This window comes from Schistocerca serialis, chromosome 3 (genome assembly GCF_023864345.2).
Source record: "Schistocerca serialis cubense isolate TAMUIC-IGC-003099 chromosome 3, iqSchSeri2.2, whole genome shotgun sequence".
Taxonomy (NCBI): domain Eukaryota; kingdom Metazoa; phylum Arthropoda; class Insecta; order Orthoptera; family Acrididae; genus Schistocerca; species Schistocerca serialis.
In genome coordinates, this window is record NC_064640.1 from 87250187 (window position 1) to 87274993 (window position 24807).

At 36.7% G+C, this 24807-nt stretch overlaps 1 protein-coding gene across 2 annotated transcripts in view; it reads left to right on the top strand.

Moving 5' to 3' along the window:
* Positions 1–24807, top strand: part of LOC126469753 (sodium-coupled neutral amino acid transporter 9-like) — a 370196-nt gene that overhangs the window by 278796 nt on the left and 66593 nt on the right. For both annotated transcript variants that reach the window (XM_050096967.1, XM_050096968.1), the window contains exons 4-7: positions 3672–3766; positions 17924–18081; positions 22180–22347; positions 22452–22508. In XM_050096967.1, the coding sequence (XP_049952924.1) occupies positions 3672–3766; positions 17924–18081; positions 22180–22347; positions 22452–22508 (478 nt within the window). The remainder of the gene's footprint in view (positions 1–3671; positions 3767–17923; positions 18082–22179; positions 22348–22451; positions 22509–24807) is intronic.

The window sequence follows — 24807 nt, forward strand, 5'->3', positions numbered from 1 at the left end:
TAAAGTAAAGTGGTTTACAAAAGGAATAAAAACATATAGTGCTCGAGAAACATAGCTACACAGGGAACTAAAACACACAAAAGTCCCAACTGTGTTATGAAAAAATTACAATGATATTTTTAAGAAGACTGCAATGGCAGCATAATTATTGAAAAACATATTTTGTAAGATGTAAACAAGTGAAAGGCCCTATGGTCAGTAATAAAAGCTGCACAGGCACTACAGCTAGTGGTCATGATATTTATGAAAGTAAGGTAGAGGGTAAAACTATTGTAAATACTGCCCAAATGTCATAGTTGCTTAATGAATTGTTTATAAATGTAAATAAATCAAACAATGGTGCAAAAAATTACACAGATATGGTCAATTTCTTTGGCACTGAACAATATGAAAGTGAACCTTTCATAAATTCAGCTTAACTACATCAAAAGATATAGAAAATGCAATACTATCACCAAAAAATGTGACATTGGCAGGGTGGGGTGGAACACCAAACAAAGTGTTAAAAGCAATCCCTAAAATAATTGTGCATCCATTATCTACAGTGGTAAATCAGTCTTGCGAAGAAATGTTTTCCCCAGATACTTTGAAGTATCAGTTGTTTAACTACTATTCAAAACAAGAATGTATCACACAACCTCTTCTTACATCACCCTCAAAAATATTTGTGAAGGTGGTCACAAAATAAATCCAAAGTTTTGCACAATAATTTAACATAATATCTAAAAATAAGTATGGGTTCCTAAAAGGCAAAAATACAGTGGCTTCCATCAATGAATGTGAACACAAAACTAGCTCTTCTCTAGGTAACTCCCTGCATGCTACAGAATTTTTTTATGAACCATCAAAGACATTTTACAGTGTGAACCACAGCTTACTAGTCACTAAATTGGAAACTTGTGAATTTAAAAGCTTTGAATTAGAATGGCTATGGTCCTACATAGCTTATGGATGACAAAGGGTGGTTGTAATATCAGAGAGAGGAAAATATTATTTCAGAATGGAAAACCATTTTGCAGGGAGTCCCCCAAGTTCAGTCTTGGGTCACATCATGTTTCTGTTTTACATAAATGATCTACTACTCAGTATTGACTGTCATTCAATTTTATATGAAAATGACACATAGGCCTATGTAATCATTTAAACTAAAACTACTGACCAAATTCTTGAAACTGTAATAAATACCCTAGAAAAATTAAATAACTTGTCTAATCTAAATGGGTTAAAAATAAACATGGAAAGAACTTACTTCATTTTATTTTAAACTTTATTAACTGAATTAAATCACAAAAACCATGATTTATAGGAAACTAGCTATGTGAAATTCCTAGGAATGCAGGTAGATAAAAACTTATCATGAGCCTCTCATATGCAGTAACTTGCTAATAAATTAAATAGCCTAGCATTTGCAATTATGCGATTATGATGTTACACAATGCAGCCAGCATGAACATCAGGAAAATAGTATATCACAACATCTTTGAACTGGTGATAGGGTATGGAACTATATCATTAAATTTGGTATCAGCTCTGGTGCTAAACAAGACCAAGATTGTCTAAAACTTGTTCAGGAAACATACTGCAGTTATGGCAGTCAAAGTGGATAACGTACAGAGAGCAGAAGGTTATCTACCACAAGTTTAGAAACTAGACTGTAGTTATAAGAAGCAAAGTATGTGAAAGGGAGGTAGCAGTTGAGAAGGGTGTGAGATTTTATTCAATCTGTACACTGTATAAACACTCAAGTAAACCTAATAGATTTTTAAAAATGGGAATTAAAGTTAGGGGAGAGCAACTAAACATTTTGAAGGTTTGGAAAAGCCTCTGTAATTCTTTGTGACAGCAAAGGACTTAGTAGATCAATAGAACAGAATAGATAGTGTCCTGAAAAGAGATCATAATATGAACAATAAAATTAAAAGAAGGATAATATTGTGTGATAAAATTATGGCAGATTGTGCTGAGAGAGTTAGATTACGAAATGAGATACTTAAATTGACAGATGAGTTTTGCTGTTCATGCAGCAAGATAACTGATATAATCCACAGCAGAGAGATACACTGCCCAATCGCATTAATGTGAACACCTGTCAAAAGCGTGAATAACCATCTTTTGCAGCATGGACAGCTTTGAGATATGCAGGAAGAGAGTCAATCAGGTAATGGAAGGTACTGACGTGTGTGGAGTGACGCTGACTTTAGTGCCATGACCAGCTGCACTAGGTCTCTCAGTTGAAGATCCACAGCACGAACACCCTGACTGAGATGGTCCTACAGATTCTCAATTGGGTTTAAATCCAATGTATTTGGTGGCCAGGGGAATATGGTAAACCCATCCTGGCACTCTTCAAACCGTGCACATAAACTGTGAGTTGTGTGGCACATTGCATTGTCCTGATAGAAGATGCCATCATGTCGAGGAAAAACAAACTGCACAGACATGGTCCACAAGGACAGATGCATACTTGTGTTGATCCAATACGCCTTCCAGAATCACAAGATCACCGAGGAAATGCCACAAACCCATTCTCCAAATCATAGCACTCACTCCTCTGGCCTGAACCCTTCTAATGATAACTGCAGGATGTTTTATTTCAGACATTTCATGCTAATGAGATCCATCTGGAAAGGTCCTTGTTGCCTCTCAGTGGGAATCCAGTCGTGGTATTGGTATGCAAATTCCAGCCTTTGTCACCAATGAACAGCAGTCAACATAGATGCGTGAACCAGACACCTGCTGCAAAGGTCAAGATGCAGCAACATTCACTGAATGGTCATTGAGAAGACACTGTTCATAGCCCCTTGGTCATCTGGGTGGTCAGTTGCTCATCAGTTGCATATCTATTGGCCATATACATCAACCACAGCCATTATTCACCCCTGTCCTCTATGGCACATGATGCACCACAGTTGCCTCTGTGCCAGTTTTGGTTAGCACCATTTTGCCATGCACGGTATGCTTTAACCATGGCAGCACATGAACAGTTTAAAAATTTAGCCATTGACCCAAAAGCCAATGATCATGAACTTTTGGACATCAGATAAGTCACTCCATTTCTGTGCTATGACAATGACTGCACTGTTTTCTGCATTCCCCAGACAGATTTTGTATACTGTCCACTGCTAGTGCTGACACCTGTGGTCTGTGAGTGGGTACTGCACATTGATGCCAAACATATGCGGTAGTCACATTAATATGACTGGATCATGTAAAATGCGGACTGTCAGTAGTAAGAAAAGTATTTCCGAAAAAGAGCAATATATTGACATACATAATAAATTTAAATGAAAGAAAACTTTTCTGCAAATATTTGCTTGGAGTTGGCCTAATATATGGATACAAACTGTGGATGATCAGCAATACAGACAGGAAAAGAATAAAAGCTTTTGAAATACGGAGTGACTGAAGAGTATGTTGGCAGATTTAATAATTAATGAAGAGGTACAGAACTCAATTGGGGAGGAAGGAAATTTATATACGTTGTAGGGCAAATTGTGGGACTTCAAGGGATACTCAGTAATTCCCATAATCTGTCAGGATTGAAACCTGGTTTTTCAGGCTTGTCAGATACTATTTTCATGTCATTATTTTAAAGAAAATCAGTAAAATTAAATGATTTTTTCCTCTTTCACTGGTTATATTTTCAGTAAATAATGAATTTATTGTTGTAGGTGGTACCTGATCATGTAATTCCTACATCAGTGTTTGTGCCATATGTTCCTGGAAGAGATCAAGAGAGTCCAAAACAGAGCAGCTTTGTTACAATGTAAGAAAATTTTTAATATGTTACTAATAATAAAGTTTATTAGAAAAATTTATGTAAATTAAATAATGTTACAGTATTTTGTAATTTTAGTCTATGTAAAATCTCTGTCAGTTATAAATTCTTCACTATATCTGGGAATCACTATCCATGCATTCTGAATAAGAAGTTTTTCATCCTTCAAACAAGTTTTTATACCTCAGAAACTCAGTTGTCATTACCAATAGCACATTTTATTTATTCATTCATCCTTTGCATGCTGTTTTAGAGTTAAATTTGATAGGTCCATAACTTAGGAGTAAAGAAGACCACTTCTAGTCACATCTTCCTATCAACAATTTTTTTTAAAATCATGATTTTTGGTTTTTCTAGCAGTCTTTAATGGTGAGCATTATTCAGGATTGCATATGGAAAAAAAAGAAAAAAAGGAGGCAAATTAATGCACATAATTATAAACCACTATTTGAAATGAAAGTAGTTACCTTGTTTATTTCTTTCCTGGTGTCTTCTTGAAGTTTCTCTAAATTAGCTGAAACTTATGGAATGTTCCAGCTTTACCAAAAGCTTCTCAGATTTTTGGTTACTCATGAATAAATTTTAGAAACAAAATATTGCAGAACCTTGTTGCTCTTCATCAGTTATATAAAGTACTGGTTCCATAATAAATTCCAACTTTGAGTAGTAGTAGGGTATGGAACTATATTTTGAGGCAGTCCAAAAAATATGTCATGTATATTAACACTTAAAGAGTCTAATGAAAAATATGCAGAATGCAAACTGAAGAAAATAATGTCACCCACTTACAAAAAACCTAACTATTCCAAGTGCTCCTTCACTGTACCTCTACCAAAAGATTATCTTTGTTCATTGTAATGCTGATTTATTTGCAGAAAATCAGCTTCAGTACAGTTACAATACCAGAAATCAAAATAATGTTATGCTACCTTCCATCATTTGAAACTTAAAGCTCAAACTTGACAGCATATGTGTATGGAAATATGTGACAAAGTAAAAGGAAAAGATCTACTCAATACCAACTCAGAACAACTGGAAACAGTATATGACAAACTGGTGCAGAAATTTTGATATTCGCTTGAAGAGTTCATGAAGGATGGTCTAAGAATTTGAGCAAGAAAGAAGACATATTTCAGATTAAAGTTTGTTATGTTAAAAAATCATCAGTTATGTGTCTTGTACAGTGTATCATATAACTATATATTCTGCTGACCACTGGCAGAAGTATGGTGAGCAGAATGCCATACCTGCTCACCATGCTTCTGCCAGACGGTTCACAGAATTTTTGTGATAATTGATTTGGATTTGGTCTTTAACATTACACATGATATTTTTCTAAGAATGATACCAGTTGTAGCACACTAAATGTGTAATAGTACAGCTGAGTTGCTCCCCATTAATCTTTAATACTGGCATAGTAAAGCACTTGAAATGTGCACATAATAATACAAGGCACATTGCTGTACTGAGCACAGCATTACAGATCAGAACAGAACAGTGTTAACATACCATACTGCATTTCAGAAAGGTGGTGACTCATACCAAAAAGTTAGACTGAAGTGACCAGAGATGTTCAACTCGCAATGCAAAGATGTTTCTATTTATATTTTTGGTCTTTATGATCAAAAGTAAAAGTTATATGTCATTGATATTTTACAAAATTCACATTACACGCTTTTCAAATTATTATCCAAAAATTTGTCACTAAAAGTTTTTATATTTACACCAAGTGAGGTGGCGCAGTGGTTAGCACACTGGACTCACATCCAGCCATCCAGATTTAGGTTTTCCATTATTTCCCTAAATTGCTCCAGTCAAATGCTGGGATGGTTGGTTTTAAAAGGACACAGCCAGTTTCCTTCCCCATCCTTGACACAATTCGAGCTCATGCTCCATCTCTAATGACCTCCATGCCGATGGGACATTAAACCCAACCTTCCTTCCTTCCATTCTTCCTTCCTTCCTTTCCTTTATATTTGTACATAAGAGAAATAACACTCTACATCTTATTGAATCATAATCAAGAGCCAAAATTTTTTATGGTCTCTGAAGGATGTCCATGTGTCAATTAATGCACTTATATGACTGTATCAAGAAATGAGCCATTGATCAGTTCCATTACAAGCATGTACGATTATCAAAATTTGGATAGCAATATAATGGAACTGCCCAGTATTTAATTTTGACAAATCTAAAGAAAATAATTTCCTGAAAACAGTTCCCTAAAAATAAAACATTTAGTTAAAAAATTACATAAATTTAACTGGAATGTTATGTCCACATGTTCTTCCTTTAAAGAAAACCTTATTTATATGCATTTATATACTGCAGTTTTTTTACTTAAAACATTTGAAAATTTAATTCACAAATAGCAATAATTAGAGTAAGATTAGGAGAATTCGTATCTTTCTCACAAGGCAAATAATTATTCCATGTATATTGTTATAATATGTATGTAAATAGAAAATTTCTGCAAAGTACATAATAAAATTGTACACTACTAGAAGAAATGAAGTAAAAATTGTGAATAATTACATATTCAAAAAATTACTGTGACCAATCTAATAATTATATACATCAACAAAGACTAGGAATACAATGACTACAGACTACAGAGTACATGTAAATGAAAATTTGTTTCTGTGCAACTCATTACAGTGCAGCTGTTTCAGACTAGCAAGATTCAAACAAAATGCATACAAAAAATCTGTTTACACATACATTTCTGTGAAACTAAACAGAGCAAAATATAAACAGGTGTAATGCAAAGTTCTTAGTTATCGTTTCCAACAAAAATCAGTAGAATGAAGAAGGACCTTTCGTGCACAATCCTTTGTCTCTTCCTATCACTCAAGCATAAACAAATTTTTCTCTATTACAAAAAGCATAACGCAGTTCAACATTAGTTTTGGTTAAGTATTACACATCTTGTTATTCTTAATTCTGTATCATGGTGATCGTCTCTTTGAAGTGTCTGCTATGACCTTCAAACTTTATCTCACCTCAGTTCCACTTGGTAGTTCCAATAGCTTTTTAAGTAGATTTATATTTTTCGCATAGAAAGTCATAACATTTCTTGTAGTAAATTTACACTTCTCATATGGTACTTCAATGTCTCTTTCAACAGTTTCGTTTACACCAGCTACCAAAATATTAGTAATTTAGTTTTTGTGGCAGCAAGACTCATACCTATACAGACAGAAAACATGTTCATACATCTGAGATTGTCCCATCAGTGAGTGGAAGTGGAACCCTTGCAGATTTCTGAGCAACCGTTTTCAAATGACATGAAGAGTTCAAATACAAATATACATATAATTTTTCTTCTTTAGGGGAAGCAGCTTTATATATGTCAGATAACAACATGATTATTATAGTAGATGCACCAAATAGCTGCTTCTAATAAGAAATCTTTATTTACGACAGACTGTTTTGGCTTTGTGCCATTTTCAAGTATGTATAGATTGATGTGACATCCATATTACATCATTAGTGGACTGTCTTAGAACTGTCACTGTTTTAATAAGATGTTAAATTATGACAATATGTTGAAAATAAAATATTAATTATGATGCGACAGAAGTTTGACAGTTCCAACACTATATGTAAACCGTCAAACACATGTAAACATATAGCATCGTAAGAGTGGAACTGCCAAACTTCTGTCACATCATAATTAACATTTTATTTTCAATATATTGACATCATTTACCATTTTATTATAACAGTGACAGTTACAAGACAGTCCACTAATGATGTAATATGGACATCACATCAAGCTAGACATCCTTGAAAATGGCATTAAAGACTGAGCAGTCTCTCATAAATAAATATTACTTATTATAAGCAGCTGTTTGGTGCATCTACTATAATAGAAAACATATAAAATAAACATCAATGCAAAATTTTTAAGAGGGCAACATGTCATTCAAAATAAAACTCTGTACTGTTCAGCATAGTTTTTTTTACTGTGTTTTGAACTGCCTGTGTTGCCATTCTGAACTGTCTATTGTGACTGTTTCCAAGCATGAATATTTGACTCTGTGTTAATTACTTACATAGACAGATGGTTCAAAAATGTACATAAAGTTCGAACCTAATCGCCATAAATAAATAAATAGAAGATACCTCTCAATATGACTTTTGATGGAATTCCAATCATTTATTTCAATAAAGAAAAAGTTGCTGATCTATTTCACCAGCAGCATGCTGGAGGTCTGTAATACAGTCAAAGTCATCAATACTAAGTACAAAAGAGGCAAAAACATCCAAAAATCATGGTTCAACATTTATCCTAGCATAATATAGGTTTCAATATTTAATAATTATTAAATGTTTAGACTGCATCAGCAAACTGTGCATAAAGTATACCACAGTCAGTTTCAAAATGCTGATTATGGTAGTTTATGATTATTATAATTACTTTATAATTTATAAACTGTACAGGGTGCTTATAAATGAATATCGGGGTTTTAATGCTTTTTAATATTTTTTACATTAGACTTACAGTTATAAATGATATGTCAAATGAAAGAGCAACTCAAACAGTTGTGTGTGGCATCAGTGCGCATGCACAGCATGCAGTGTTTCTGCCGCAATCTGCTAGACAGCAGTAGTAGCAAAGATGGTGACTAGTGAACAGAAAGCATTTTGTGTTTTGCAGTTTGCAAAGACCAAATATGTAGTTACTGTGCAATGTGGATTCCAGCTGAAGTTTGGTTGTGATCCTCCAAGTGATAACAACATTCATAGATGGTATCATCAATTTGAAGATGCTGGCTGCCTTTGTAAAGGGAAGAGCACAGGATGACCAAGAGTCAGTGAAGAGGCTGTTGAGTGAGTGAGAGAGTCATTCACTCGTAGCCCAAATAAATCAGTCCAGAAGGCTAGTCGTGAATTACAAGTTTCCGTGTCAACTGTTTGGAAAGTTTTAAGAAAATGCATACAACTACATTCTTACTGTTTACAGTTATTACAGACTCTAAAGCTGACAGACCATGGATTATGTGTGACCTTCACAAACGAAATGTTGTTTCATGATGATGAAGATTTTCTGGATCATGTTGTCTTCAGTGATGAATCGACATTTCACCTTAGTGGACATGTTAACACTCACAATGTGCGCATCTAGGGCTCAGAAAATCCTCACAAGGTTGTAAAAATACAATGAGATTCCCCTAAAGTGTCTGTTTTTTTTTTTTTTTGCCATATCATGGCGGAAAGTTTGTGGGCCTTTCTTTTTTGGTGAACCTACTGTAACTGACACTTCTTACCTTGATACACTAGAGCAATGGCTCTTCCCTCAGTTGGAAGAAGATGAGGCAGAGAACTTCATTTTCCAGCAAGATGGTGCACCACCTCACTGGAATAGTGAAGTACGCAATTGGTTGAACTTCACTGTACCCAAGCGCTGGATAGGCCACTAGGGGCCAAATGACAGGAATTGCTTTACATGGCCTCCATGTTCACACGACCTAACACCATGTGATTTTTTCCCTCTGGGGCTTCATCAAGGATCGTGTGTATGGGCCTCTGTTACCAGTAGACCTCCCTGAATTAAGAAACTGGATTGAAGCAGCTGTTGCTACAATCACTGAAGACACATTTATCAATGTTTGGGAAGAGCTCAGCTATAGACTTGATGTGTGCCGTGTGACAAATGGTGCTCACATTGGATATTTGTAAGGTTCTTGGTAAACCTGTTGGAGTTGATCTTTCATTTGACATATCATTTATAACTGTAAGTTAAATATAATAAATATTATAAAGCATTAAAACCCCGATGTTCATTTATAAACACCCTGTATTGTGAAAATTTAGTGGAGCAAAAGATTTAAATGTTTCAACAAGAATTTTCTTTAGCTAAATTTTGTTTGTTAACAAAGTACAAAATGTTACCAAAACATTTTGTGTGCCACCTCTGTGGTACACCTACTTACAAGAAAAGTTGCCATATTTGTAATTATGTTAATTTATTCAGTTATTAATTAAGAGCATAATTGAATAATGAAGAATAATATCTTCTTCAGAAAAATTAGTACCACGAAAAATCTAAAGTCAAATTCTGGACCCCAACAAGCATAATGGCCCAATTGATGAAAGTATTTAATACATTTATTTATTTATGAAGCATCCAGTTCATCAAAACATTGGTACAAAATATTGCTTATTTTGTACATTAATATACAGTTTCAAATACATGGTACATTACAGTAAAATTGATTCATTACCATAAATAATTTTAAGTATGTAATACTGTGGAATAAAGCAAACCCATACAATACATGAAAATAATAGTATAATCTAATACACAGCGCAATAGGTAAGGAAAACAGTTTTTGCATTTCATATCATAGTTCTGTAGTAGTTTTACCTTTGATTGATACAGTTTTGTCATCCACAAATTTTATAAATTTCTGGGAGTTTTGAATGACTCTTGCTCATTGATGAATATCAAGAACAACAATGGGCCCAAACTAGAACCATGGTGCACACTGTATTTAATTTCTTTTATTTTAGAATGTTAGTTATACAATCTTCTTCATGTGTGATTGCTACTACCTGCTTTTCCTGTATTATGTCACTCATACATGTGCCGGTTCCCTAATTCCTACATATTCCAATTTTTGAGGCAGTAAGTTGTGGTCTATAATATCAAACGATTTTGTGAGGTCCATAAATATTGTTGATACATGTTTCTTCTGGTCTATTGCAGTCAAGGCCTCATTGATCAAATTAGAAATGGCAGTTTCTGTTGATGTGTCTTTTCTGAATGCATGTTGGGTACTTGATACAAATTAATTTTGCTCTATGAATGTAGTAAGTCTCCTGTAAAACACCTTTCCCAGTATTTCAGAAAAGGCAGACAGCAGCTATAATGGTGTTTAGTTCTCTTCATTTGCCTTGTCTCCATTTCTGAACACAGGCCTCACCTTCATCATTTTTAGCTTTTCTGAAAAACATCACTGTATAAAGCAAAGATGCAAGTATGAGTTGGGGCAAAGTCAATACTGTTGCACATTGTTTTAAAATATGGAATCAGGAACATTGTCTATGCCTGATGAAAATTTTGATTTTAATTCCTTTATAATACTCAGTATGTCCTTTTCACCTATAGCATACAAAAATATTGTTGTTTCATTTAAATAGGTTTTTTGCTGGTCAATGTGCTACTCTGTTAGAGTCAGTAATGTTGTCTCTACTTTGAACCAGGTTAGTGTTACTGATTTTACTGCTTTTTTGCCAGTTTCTCTTATGGGAACCAGATACGATTATCAGTTGAATACAATAACTATCTCCATTAAATTTCACATAGGGATATATTTCACAGTAAGTCATATATGTATACACACCTTGCGATACAGAACAGAACTAAAAACTAACATGGCAGAGCAGTCAGAGTCCAGAGATGGCGTTAATGTTAATCATGATCAATATGACCTATTGATGCCCCCCCCCCCCTCACCGTCCCACAGTATGGAGTACCAACAGTCAGGCTTGAGCAGAGGTCATGTGGGTGGTGGTGTTGGTAGTAGTCGTGCAAGTGAGCAGGCGCACTATTTCTATCTCGGTCAAGATGGAGTGAGGAGGCAGAGTGACTAGTCAGTTAACTAGCAGGGGCAGATGATGCATCGACCAGCCTGAGAGCAGGCGTGTGGAATGGCCTACAGTGTGGTGCAGGCCCGTATGCAGATTGAGCTGTCCGACAAGATGAACCTGCGGATTTCTGACAGCTCGCACTCAGAGGGGAGGGACAGGCTATGGACCACATTGACATTTAACTACCCATTGGGTGGTGAGGCCATGGTGTCTGTCAGGAGCATGAGCACACAGTCATCGAAGGTGATGATCGACACTTTGTCCACGCAGTGTGGTGGCATGTTGTAGCACAGGTTGAATGTGGGAGAGCGAGTCTCTGCAGATGGTGAACTGGTGGTGAAACCCGCACATGGGGTGGATGGCGACATGCCTGGAAAACCTGTGAATGGCAATGATGAATCATGGATTGGAGAAAACAGCGCCAAGGGATGAGACAAAGCATTTTCTGGCTCCATGGCAGAAAAGTTGTCGGGAGGGTCCAACTGAGATGGCAGAGGGATGCAATGAAACAGTTTGAGGATGATCTTTGACCATAATGTCAAATGTTGTCTCGCCCCATTGGAGGAATTTAAAGGGGCCAAGGTAGGGTGATTGCAGTGGTTGTCTAAAGGAATCATCCCTGAGCATAACATGGGAGCAAGTGTTGAGTGCGGTTGGCATGCGACTAATGAAATCTGGGGAGGGGGGAAAATCCTTTGGTGCTTGAGGCAGGATAAGTTCCCCTCGTAGGACTGGGTTCTCCCTGGGAACGAATTCAGTGATGGTTCCCTGTAAGTCCGGTTTAAAGGTTGAACTGAGACTAAGTAACACCCACGGAAGCACCTCAAACCAGAGGCAGTTGTGGCACCTGAGCGCAGTTTTGAGGGTGCAGTGTCACTGTTAAACTAACCCATTTCTTTGCGGGTGGTAGGCTGTTGTATGAATATTTTTAATGCCGCAGATATTACATAAAATGGTGAACAGGGCAGACTCAAACTGCTGACGTTAGTTGGTGGTGGTGGTGGTGGTGGTTGGGCAACCGAACCCTGCGATCCATGAGGAGATGAAACCCTTGGCCATGGTTTCAGCGGTGATGTTGGGTAAAGGAACAGCTTCCACCCAGTGAGACATGTGGTCAATTGTGGAGAGAATATATCTGTGGCCCTCCAATGGTGGTAGTGGACTGATAAGGTCGATATGTACATGACGAAATTGTCCTTAGCAGAATGTCGAACTTGCCTAGTGGAGGGTTGGTGTGGTGGCCGATTTTGTTGCGTTGACAGGGGACACAGCTGTGTGTCCAGGTCTGACAGTCCCGTTTAATATTTTTCCAAATGATACGCTGTGATACCAGCCATGTAGTGGCACGGATGCCAGGGTGAGTGAGGTTATCCAAGGAATTGAAGGCTTGCTGGAGCAATGTGGGTGGGAGCAACAGCCACAGGGTGCCGGTAGTCGAATCGCACCACACCTCATCCAAAACACCAGGCTTTGGTAAACATGAGAGATGTTTGAGGATAAGTGAGGAGAGCTTGAGATTCCTCGTCAGAGGCCTGGAGAGCGGCCAGGTTGGATAAGTCGATGATGCGTGAGACAGTACTGATTCGCGAGAAAAAATCAGCGGGGATGTTTTCTGTGCCTTTGATGTAGCAAATGTCTGTTGTGAACTGAGAGACTAAATCAAAGTGGTGGAAATGCCGAGGGGGTGGGTCCTCAGAAGGGTTGCAGAAAGCATCTGCTAGTGGTTTGTGATCGGTGAGGATGAAGCCAGAGTGGCCCTCAATGTCAGGGCGAAAGTGTTTGACTGCTTCATAGATTGCCAGAAGTTTCCTACCAAAAGCGGAATATTTCTTCTGAGATGTAGACAGTTTTTTAGAGAAGAAATGAAGGGGAGAAACCATCTTGCCATTGCATTGCTGTAGTACTGCCTCCACCGCGATGTCACTGGCGTCTGTACTGATGAACAACTCGGCCAACAGGTTGGATGGGCGAGTGTCACGGCATGAGCTAAGGAAGCTTTTAGAGCCTTGAAGGCCTCCAGCATAGGTTCAGTCCAGTGAACTGGTTTAAGGCCTGACGTCTGTTTGCCCAACAGTGAATCTGTCAGTGGGGCCTGCACGGCGGGGGCAAGAAGGCAGATGCCGACGGTAGTAATTTATTGTACCCAAGAAATGTCAGAGTTCTTCGTAAGTAGCCAGAGGTGGCAGTGACGTGATAGCCTGCACACAGGATTTGGAAGTCTGTATTCCATCAGTGGAGACGGTGTAACCCAAAAATGTGACAGAGGGCTGGCGAAATTGGAATTTGTCCTTGTTGACCTCGATGCCGTTGGAGTTCAGGGTCTGGAGGACCTTGTACAAGGGTCACTCCAAAAGAAATGCACACTACTTTTTTTTAATCCATCTTTTATTCTACAAGTTTGAAAGTTAGAACTGTCATCCTCCCAAATACAAGTCCAGTATGCTAATCACTCTGCCACCTTATTTGGTGGAGAAGAAATTGACAGAGCACTAAAAGACTTAAACTGAAACAATGCCATTGCAATAGATGACATTCCCTCAGAATTATTGGGATAACTGGGAAAGACAGCCATGACAAAACTATCACACCTGTTCTGGAAGAGATATAAAACAGGCAAAATACCCTCAGACTTCAAGAAGGATGTAATAACCCAAATTTCAAAGAATGCAGGTGCTGACAGGCTTGAACACTATGGAACTAGGAATTTAATAAGTCATGTTTTCAAAATACTTACATAAATATTTACATAAGAACGGAACAACTTGTAGAGACTGGCCTTGTGGAAGGTCATTTTGAAGAAATTTATAAACACATGGGGCAGTACTGTCCCTTAGACTTATCTTACGAGATAGATTGAAAAATGCAAACATACATTTATGACATTTGTAGCATAAGAATAAAATTTTTGACAGTGTTGAATGGAATACACTCTTTTAACTTCTGAGCATAATAGCTGTAAAATAGAGGGAGAGGAGAATAATCTAAAACTTCTACAGAAACCAAACTGCAGTTATAATATGTTAGGGAATGAAAGGGAATCAGCAGTTGAGAAGGGGATAGGACACTGTTGCATTCTCTCCTTAATGTTATTTAACCTGTAAATTCAGCAAACAGTACAGGAAACAAAGGAGAAATTTGAAAAGAGAATTAGAGTTCAGGAAGAAGAAATAAAAATTTTAAAGTTTTCTAATAACATTGTAATTCTATTAGAAGTGGCAAAGGACATGGAATAGTAGCTGAATGGAAATGCTAGTGTCTTCAGAAGGAAAAGTGAGGGTAATGGAATGCAGTTAAATTAAATCAGGTGATGCTGAGGGGGAACAGAAAATGAGGCATGAAATGTAGTAAATAAGTTCTGTTATTTTGGCTGCAAATAACTGACATTGGTTGAGGTAAGAGAGGGTATAAAATGCAGGCTAGCAATAGCAAGGAAAGCTGCAAAAGAGGAGTTTATGAAGATCCCATATAAATTAAGTGTTAGGACATATTTTATGAAGGTATTTGTCTGGAGTGTAGCCTTATACAGAACTGAAATGTGGGTGATAAACAGTTCAGACAAAATGAGAACAAAGGTTTTTGAAATGTGATGCTACAAAAAAATGCCGTGGATTAAAAGGATAGATAGACTAACTAATGAGAAGGTTCTGAATTTATTTTGAGACAAAAAAACTTATTGCTCCATTTAACTAAAAGAAGGGCTCAGTTGGTAGGACACACCCTGACACATCAAGAAATCATTAGTTTGGTAATGGGCGGAAGTGTAAGGGGTAAAAGTTGTTGATAGAGACTTAATGAGATACGCTGGCTCACGTGGCTGTAGACTGCAGTAATTATTCAGAGATGAAGATGCCTGCACAGGATAGATTAGCATGGGGAGCTGCATTAAACCAGTCTTTGGCCTGAAGACTGCAACAAGTTTTGTAGCTACAAAAGCTATACTTTCCTCGGGAAAAATTACTGAGTGTCAGTAGACACTCCAGTTGGTCCACTATAACTGATTTATACAAGGGTTTTGCTCACTCCTGCTGTGCAAATAGATGTGAACTATTCAGCAGTTTACTGCAGAGTGAAAATGAGTTGTCTTAAATATTCGAGTTTGAAAATATTCTCATTCTGTGAGACTATAAAACTTCTGGGCACCAGAGACAAGCAATTAATAGGACATTCACTGTTAATATAAACAAATATAAGTCAACAAAATGCCACATAAGAGCCATATTGTTCCAAAGATATTTTTTAGTCCCAGTACTGTACCATATGTACTGTGCCATCATGCTTCACTCCTTACAAACACATGCAGCACGAAATGATGATGGCACTGCTTTTCTCATGCAGTAGCAACAGAAACAAACAATTCTGAAAATACACAACCAGTTATGTATTCCAGCAAAAAACAAATCATCTCTCCAGAGCCAAAACTTTCTGTCAAGGCTCACCACAAAGTATTTTTGGGTAACTCTGGATCAACACCTCACACAGAGGCAGTATATAGAAGTAGTCAGAATAAAGACAAGCCATATACTTTGGGAATTCTACCAAATGCTAAATGTTCAAAGCCCACTCTTTGTATTAGTGGGAGTAATGATGCACATCAGCCTGATCCACCCAGTGTTAGAATATACTCATCCTGCCTGGTGGTACTTTCAAACCTTCAAGCTTTAAAGTGTTTAACATGTGCCTCTATTGGTTTCACCATGGGTTCAGTTTTGTAAGTAATAAAACTACACTTAAGAGCAAAAAAAAAACTTGTACACCTGTCTAATATCATGTAGGGCCCCATGAACATGCAGAAGTGCCACAACACTATGGCATGGACTCTACTAATGTCTGAAGGAATGCTGGAGGGAACTGACACTGTGGATCCTGCAGGGCTGTCCATAAATCCGTAAGAGTACGAGGAAGTGGAGATCTCTTCTGAACAGCACATTGCAAGGCATATATATCCTCAATAACATTCATATCTGGGGAGTTTTGTGGCCAGCGGAAGTGTTTAAAGTCAGAAGACTGTTCTTGGAGCCACTCTGTAGCAATTCTGGATGTGTGGAGTGTTGCATTGTCCTGCTGGAATTGCTCAAGTCCATCGAAATGCACAATGGGCATGAATGGATGCATGTGATCAGATAGTTTGCTTACGTATGTGTCACCTGTCAGAGTCATATCCAGATGTATCAGGGGTCCAATATCAATCCAACTGCACACATCCCTCACCATTACAGAGCATCCAATTTGAACAGTCCCCTGCTGATGTGCAGGGTCCATGGATTCATGGGGTTGTCTCCATACCCTCACACATCCATCCGCTTGAGACAAATTGAAATGAGATTCGTCTGACCAGAAAACATGCTTCCAGTCATCAACAGTCGAATTTCGGTGTTGACGGGCCCAGACAAGGTTTAAAGCTTTGTCATGCAGTCATCAATGGTACACAAGAGAGCCTTTGGCTCTGAGAACGCAAATCGCTGATGCTTCATTGAATGTTTTGAACGCTGACACTTGTTGATGGTGCAGCATTGAAATCTTCAGCAATTAGTGGAAGGGTTGCACTTCTGTCACACTGAATGTTTCTCTTCAGTCGTCATTGGTCCTGTTCTTGCAGGATCTTTTTACAGACGTAGCAATGTCGCAGATTTGAAATTTTACCGGTTTCCTGATATTCACGGTACAGTTGTGAAATGGGCATACGGGAAAATCCCCACTCCATCGCTACCTCAGAGATGCTGGGTTGCATCACTCATGCTCTGACTATAATGTCACATTCAAACTCACATAAATCTTCATAAGCTGCCATTGTAGCAGCAGTAACTGATCTAACAACTGTGCCGGACTATTTTTGTCTTATATAGGCATTGCCGACCACAGCATAGTAGTCTGCCAGTTTACTTATCTCTGAATTTGAATACGCATGCCTACACCAGTTTCTTTGGTGCTTCAGTGTATAATCTAACAGCATGTTTGAAATATTTACAAGTAAAATATTTGCATTTGTTCACTGCAATAAAATACTTGTTTTGTCCTCTGTGATGTAGTTCACAGGGCCAATAAAAATAAGACTTGCACATTTAATGAAAACAGAAAAAAATTTCTTGCTAACATTTGATCAACACATGTTACATTGTGGATTAAATAGTTGTCATACACAAAAAATATTTTACATACTCAGGTGTCTAAAACAAACGTACATATTTTTACCTAACTGTGTGTGTTCTCTCTATTGAAACAAATTTCTAGATATTTTATATTTCTAATTCATTGAATGATTAGTACTTTGTGGTCAGTGAATTTAGTAAAACCAATAATTGCATGAAAATATGTTGATATCATTTATATTTATAAGAAAAACTTATAAAAAAGAAGCTTTAGAGATTTATAATGCTATAGGGAATTTGATTTCTGTTGTGAAAAATTGTCTGTTGTTTTGTGAAAGCCATAAACATGCATGTAATTTTAAGGATTTCTCAACAAATTTCTTTCTGTAAATGACATGCTTGTAGCAGTTGATTATGGGAAATATCTTCAAAATCTATTATTTTTATTTTTTACTGTTAGATTTGCAGTATGGAATACCATTATGGGGTCATCTCTACTAACTATGCCATGGGGCATTGAAAGAGCTGGTCTGTGGACTGGGATCTTGATTGTGATCCTTATGGGTGCTTTGTGTCTCTACACAGCATATCAGTTACTTGAAGTACAAAAATGTCATGGTAAGATAATTATGCAGTTTGTGTAACATAGCTTAATGTATAAAATTAAATATAATGGTATTTATTTTCCCAGAATGAATTTTATGCGGAGTAGAGTGATTGTATGGGCTATTTTACAGGGTGGTTGCAGTAAAACAATGAATATTTGAGTACTAGATGTACTTTCCTTTGAATATGGACCATTTTGTACTGTTATATAAGCTGGTTAAATTATACAGACACAAGTCTACTCACACGATGTCACTATCTTTTTTGCAATGTTCTTCCAGTAGATATTTCTGTGTCGTTACATACAAAAAAAAAAAAAAAACAGGAAAGCAATAGCAGGAAATTTTTTTATGTAAATACCCTTAACCACCACAATGCACACTGTCTGGAACTATGTCAAGTTTATGCTTACACAGCTCTCTAGATATCTTGTTGCTGATGAATATACCTCTCTAACAGGCAGAGTATAAATACTCTTTTACACTGTACCTAATAGCCACAGTGAATAACAATTAATCCTCTTTCATTTATATTTCCATTTGTAGTCAATGTGAACCATTTTAAATCAATACAGTGGTCACCCAGATTTTTTGAATTCTATTTACATACCCATCCATTCATTAAATTGTCATGATTAAGTGAAGTACACTTAATATTGTAAGTTCTCTGAGTGTTTTTCTTCAAATTTCCTTTGAAATTCAGGTATTTAATATAGATGATTTTCTTCTTCTATTACACAACATTACATTGTGTTAATACTTGTTCCATAGATCATGATTATTGACATTTCATAATGATATGGAACATGTCAGTTTGACATAATGTTTCTTTACATGACATAACTTCTGTCTTTCTTTCTTTCTTTTCTTCATTTTTTTTCAATTAATACTTCATATCTAAAAATTCATCTATTGACTACACATAGTTATTCAGAAATTTTTTAATTTGTTTTTAAATGCTAGTTAGCTATCTTCAGATTTTTAATGTTATTTGCTAAATGACGAAAGATTTTTGTGGGACCATAATTCGCCCATTTCTGTGCCAAAGTCAGATTTAACCCGGGCTAGTGATGATCATCCTTTCTTCTAGCGTTGTAACTATGCACTTTGTTATTATTTTTTAATTAGGATGGGTTATTATCAACAAATTTCATAAGTAAATATATGTACTGTGAAGGTTCTATGAATACTCCCAGTTCATTAAATAAAATTTTGCAAGGCGATCTTGGGTTGGCATCAACTATTATTCTAGAATGAGATTTTCACTCTGCAGCAGAGTGTGCATTGATATGAAACTTCCTGCCAGATTAAAACTGCGTGCCAGTTCCAGACTCAAACTCGGGACCTTTGCCTTTCGCAGGCAAGTGCTCTACCATCTGAGCTATCCAAGCATGACTCATGCCCCATACTCAAAGCTTTGCTTCTGCCAGTATCTCATCTCCTACCTTCCAAACTTCACATTACTTCTTCTGTGAACCTTGCAGAACTAGCACTCCTGGAAGAAATGATATTGTGGAGACATGGCTTAGCCACAGCCTAGGGGATGTTTCCAGAATGGGATTTTCACTCTCCAGCAGAGTGTGCACTGATATGAAACTACCTGGCAGATTAAAACTGTCTGCCAGGAAGTTTCAGCTATTATTCTGATTACATGCTTTTGTGCAATGAATACTTTTACAATTAATAGTGAATTACCCCAAAATATGATGACATATGAAACAAGTAAATGAAAATAGAGGGGGCAGGCTGGTGTACTGGTATGTTTATCATCAAAATTTGCAGTAACCATAGTAGTATAAGTAACTGAACTCAAACGTTCCAGCAGACTATCAATGTCTTTCTGCCAATTCAATTTCTCATCAATGTACATACCCAGAAATTTTTGATGTTCTTTGATACCAACAGACTTCCGTTCAAAGTCTATATTTACCAGTGTTATTCCATTTACTGTACAGAAATGTATATTCTGTGTTTTCTCAAAATTTAGTGAGACTTTTTGCAAAAAAACACTTACTAGTTTTCTGAAAGATATTATTTACAATTTTCTCATCTAATTCTTGTTTGTAGGGTGTGACTACTGTATTGTATAATCAGCAAAAACAACTACTTTTGAATCTTCATGACTATAGAGTGGCAAGTATATAATTAAGAACAACAGGGGTCCAAAGACTGAACCATATGGGACACTGTTCTTGATTTCTCGGAAGTTAGAGGACCCTGCTGATTTTTGCAGACAATATGTACTCTTCATTTCAGCCTCCTGCATTCTTCCACTTACATACGAATTGAACCATTTGTGCACTGTTCCATTCATACAAAGATACCTCAGCTTATCTAGAAGAGTTTCATTGTTCAGACAGTCAAAAGGCTTTGAGAGAGCACAAAAAATCGCAAAATGTGATGTTCAGCTATTCAGATCATTCAATATTTGGTCAGTGAAGGCATGTGTGGCATTTTCTGTTGAAAAGCCCTTCATAAATCCAAATTGACATTTTGTTAATACTTTATTTTTACAAATATGTGAAGCCATTCTTGAATAAATTACATTTTCAAGAATTTTGGATAAAACTGTCAAAGCGAGATTGTTAGCATCAGACCCATCTCCCTCTTATGCAATGGTTTAACAGTAGCAGAAAAAAGTTCCAACAATTAAATTTATAGTTAAACTCATTAAATTTCTCTTTTTCAGCAACAATTTTCTTCCTGTTGCATCTGCATTTTATATTATCTCTACTTTAGCCTTTGTCAGTTATTTTTCTCCCCAAAAAGCTAAACTCATCAGCTATTTCTAGTGTTTAATTTTGTATTCTGATTATTTCAACGTCAATTTATTTAATTCAACTACATTCCATTACCCTTGTTTTGCTTTTGCTCTTTTCAAGAGACTATGCATTTCATTCAATTGCTCCTCCAGGTCCTTTGCCATCTCTGCCAGGATTACAGTGTTACTGGAAAGTTTTAAAGCCCTGGCTTTTATTTCTCCTGTGATAGACTGGTTGGTGCCCTGAAGCTGTTCAGAACTTTTATCTTGAACTTTTTTTTCTGGGAGGCTATGCTAACTAACTTACTTAATAAGTGGGGAAATTACCATCAAATGAAGATAATGTAACTGAAGTTCAAAGGAGAAACTAAATGTAATGCAATATGAAAGTTACAGTTACAGCAGGTGCAGAACACACTATTATGCCACAGCAGTTGACTTTGAAAGAGCAAAGTTTATATCCTGACCATACACTATCAAATACTTCCTTTGAGCAAACTGATCAATGTTGCAAATATTGCAATAGTTATACATATAGTTACTCTGTAATTCAGCAAAAATTACTTCATATTAGATATTTTTTCTGAAATGTGTAGAATGTCCAAATGTAACTTACAGTTTTCTATGTACTACAAAATATTTTATGCATGACACTCATTAACTTTGAAAAAGTATAAAATCAAACACACATATAAGAAGAAAAATAATCAAAGATAATCAGCACTATGTAACAGGAGTGTCACATTATGCAAGTTTAGTTAAATATATTTATAGTTTTCGAAACTGTTAAGGATGTTTCCAACATTAATTTTGGCAGGACAAGAATGCTGTACGAGAATCTAAAGATCTGCCTATCGAACAAGTGATCATTTCTGTTTATCAAATAATCTATGAAGAAATAATGTATGAAATTGGTTCTTGTTACGGTTGTACGACTTACAGTTCTGATGATAGTCTAAAATTGTTTCATATCACATTATGTACGTACGGTACTGGGAATGTTTTTCCATAACAATAACTCTAGTTCATAAGATCAGAAAAAGGGGGAATATAGCTGTATCTTTGTAAGAACTGATTTTCAGTTGAGGTATAGGATCAGTTCTGTTTTAGGATATTACACTAAATTTGGTTCAAAGCCGTGTTCTTGTCTGATGTATTTTTGATTACCTCTCAATATTGATCTGCGCGTAGGCTAAGGATGAGGTAATTTAATTATATTTTAGTTTTTCTTAAGTGAGGCTAACATGTATGATCTGATATCTATTGCTTTACATACCTTTTCAGATGTACCAAAACTAAAATTTTAGTTGAAACTGAGTAACAGTTATTGAATATTGATCTACTTTTCAGGCTTTAATAGCCCAGATGGTGAAGTTGCAGACTTAAGCAGAGAGCTCCTTGGGAGACCAGCTGAAGTAGTAGCAAAATCATTTTCTTTGATAGTGCTTCTTGGTGCAACCATTGTCTACTGGATCTTAATGTCTAATTTTATTTATCACTCAGTTGACTATTTATATGGTAAGTAGGAAAAGAATGAGATAATTAGATACTAAAGTGATTTCATCATCAATTTAACGTCTCCTTCTTTCATAAAATTTGAGACTCTTCTGAATTTCTTTCAGATGCAGTAAATGGTGTTGTAGCAACCTCATCAGATCCAAATTCTACATATCCAGCAGGTAAGTTACAAAAGAATATGCATGATTCTGATATCCTATTCAGAAATTTTTTAGATACTGAAGAATTAACCATAACCATTCACTTTTATTTTTCTCATTTTATCCTGCCAATCTATTTTTGGGTGAAGTTCTCATCTTCTTTTGCTCATACAAATTCAAATTAGTTGGCACTAAAGCATAAAAAGTGGAGAAGAAATTGCAATACATACATTATATTTCAAGAAGCAAATACATGAGGAACAACATATAATGGAGAAATTGAGAGAAGTTGGGAAACAGAATTAGGACAAATTACACAGGAAGAAATGGAAATAGCTGTGAAGAAGATGAATGGGGGGGAAAGCCCCAAGACATGATGAAGTATCAGTGGACATGATAAGATTGCCTGCTTGAGACCACAATTCGTAGTTAGTGATTTTCATATGTCATGGTGTCTACACACTGACATGAAAGAAATTTTACTGCCTTGGGATAAATTATGAATATAACATGCAAGTTTTGGATTTTGACTCTTATCCAATTTCTTATATATGTACCTGAATTTACACTTAATATGTATCCAGCAGAGATAGCAGAATAATTTTTGCAGACAGTACAAATATAATTATTAATTGTGCTAGGGAAACAGAAATGGAAGATGTTGTCAGTTATGTTCTTCAAATAATTAGTACATGATCACTGCAAACACATTCTCCCTTAATTTTAAAATTAAAGACGAAAGACAAGAAAAGGAAATAAATTGTTTATTCAGTTCTGTGCAATAAATGCAAGAACAAGTCAATATTCACATTTATGTGTTTACACCCCCCCATGAACCATGGACCTTGCCGTTGGTGGGGAGGTTTGCGTGCCTCAGCGATACAGATAGCCGTACCGTAGGTGCAACCACAACGGAGGGGTATCTGTTGAGAGGCCAGACAAACGTGTGGTTCCTCAAGAGGGGCAGCAGCCTTTTCAGTAGTTGCAAGGGCAACAGTCTGGATGATTGACTGATCTGGCCTTGTAACAATAACCAAAACGGCCTTGCTGTGCTGGTACTGCGAACGGCTGAAAGCAAGGGGAAACTACAGCCGTAATTTTTCCCGAGGGCATGCAGCTTTACTGTATGATTACATGATGATGGCGTCCTCTTGGGTAAAATATTCCAGAGGTAAAATAGTCCCCCACTCGGATCTCCGGGCGGGGACTACTCAAGAGGATGTCGTTACCAGGAGAAAGAAAACTGGCGTTCTACGGATCGGAGCGTGGAATGTCAGATCCCTTAATCGGGCAGGTAGGTTAGAAAATTTAAAAAGGGAAATGGATAGGTTGAAGTTAGATATAGTGGGAATTAGTGAAGTTCGGTGGCAGGAGGAACAAGACTTCTGGTCAGGTGACTACAGGGTTATAAACACAAAATTAAATAGGGTTAATGCAGGAGTAGGTTTAATAATAAATAGGAAAATAGGAATGCGGGTAAGCTACTACAAACAGCATAGTGAACGCATTATTGTGGCCAAGATAGACACGAAGCCCACGCCTACTACAGTAGTACAAGTTTATATGCCAACTAGCTCTACAGATGACGAAGAAATTGAAGAAATGTATGGTGAAATAAAGGAAATTATTCAGATTGTGAAGGGAGACGAAAATTTAATAGTCATGGGTGACTGGAATTCGAGTGTAGGAAAAGGGAGAGAAGGAAACATAGTAGGTGAATATGGATTGGGTGACAGAAATGAAAGAGGAAGCCACCTGGTCGAATTTTGCACAGAGCACAACATAATCATAACTAACACTTGGTTCAAGAATCATGAAAGAAGGTTGTATACATGGAAGAACCCTGGAGATACTAAAAGGTATCAGATAGATTATATAATGGTAAGACAGAGATTTAGGAACCAGGTTTTAAATTGTAAGACATTTCCAGGGGCAGATGTGGACTCTGACCACAATCTATTGGTTATGACCTGTAGATTAAAACTGAAGAAACTGCAAAAAGGTGGGAATTTAAGGAGATGGGACCTGGATAAAGTAAAAGAACCAGTGGTTGTACAGAGATTCAGGGAGAGCATACGGGAGCAATTGACAGGAATGGGGGAAATAAATACAGTAGAAGAAGAATGGGTAGCTTTGAGGGATGAAGTAGTGAAGGCAGCAGAGGATCAAGTAGGTAAAAAGACGAGGGCTAGTAGAAATCCTTGGGTAACAGAAGGAATATTGAATTTAATTGATGAAAGGAGAAAATATAAAAATGCAGTAAGTGAAACAGGCAGAAAGGAATACAAACGTCTCAAAAATGAGATCGACAGGAAGTGCA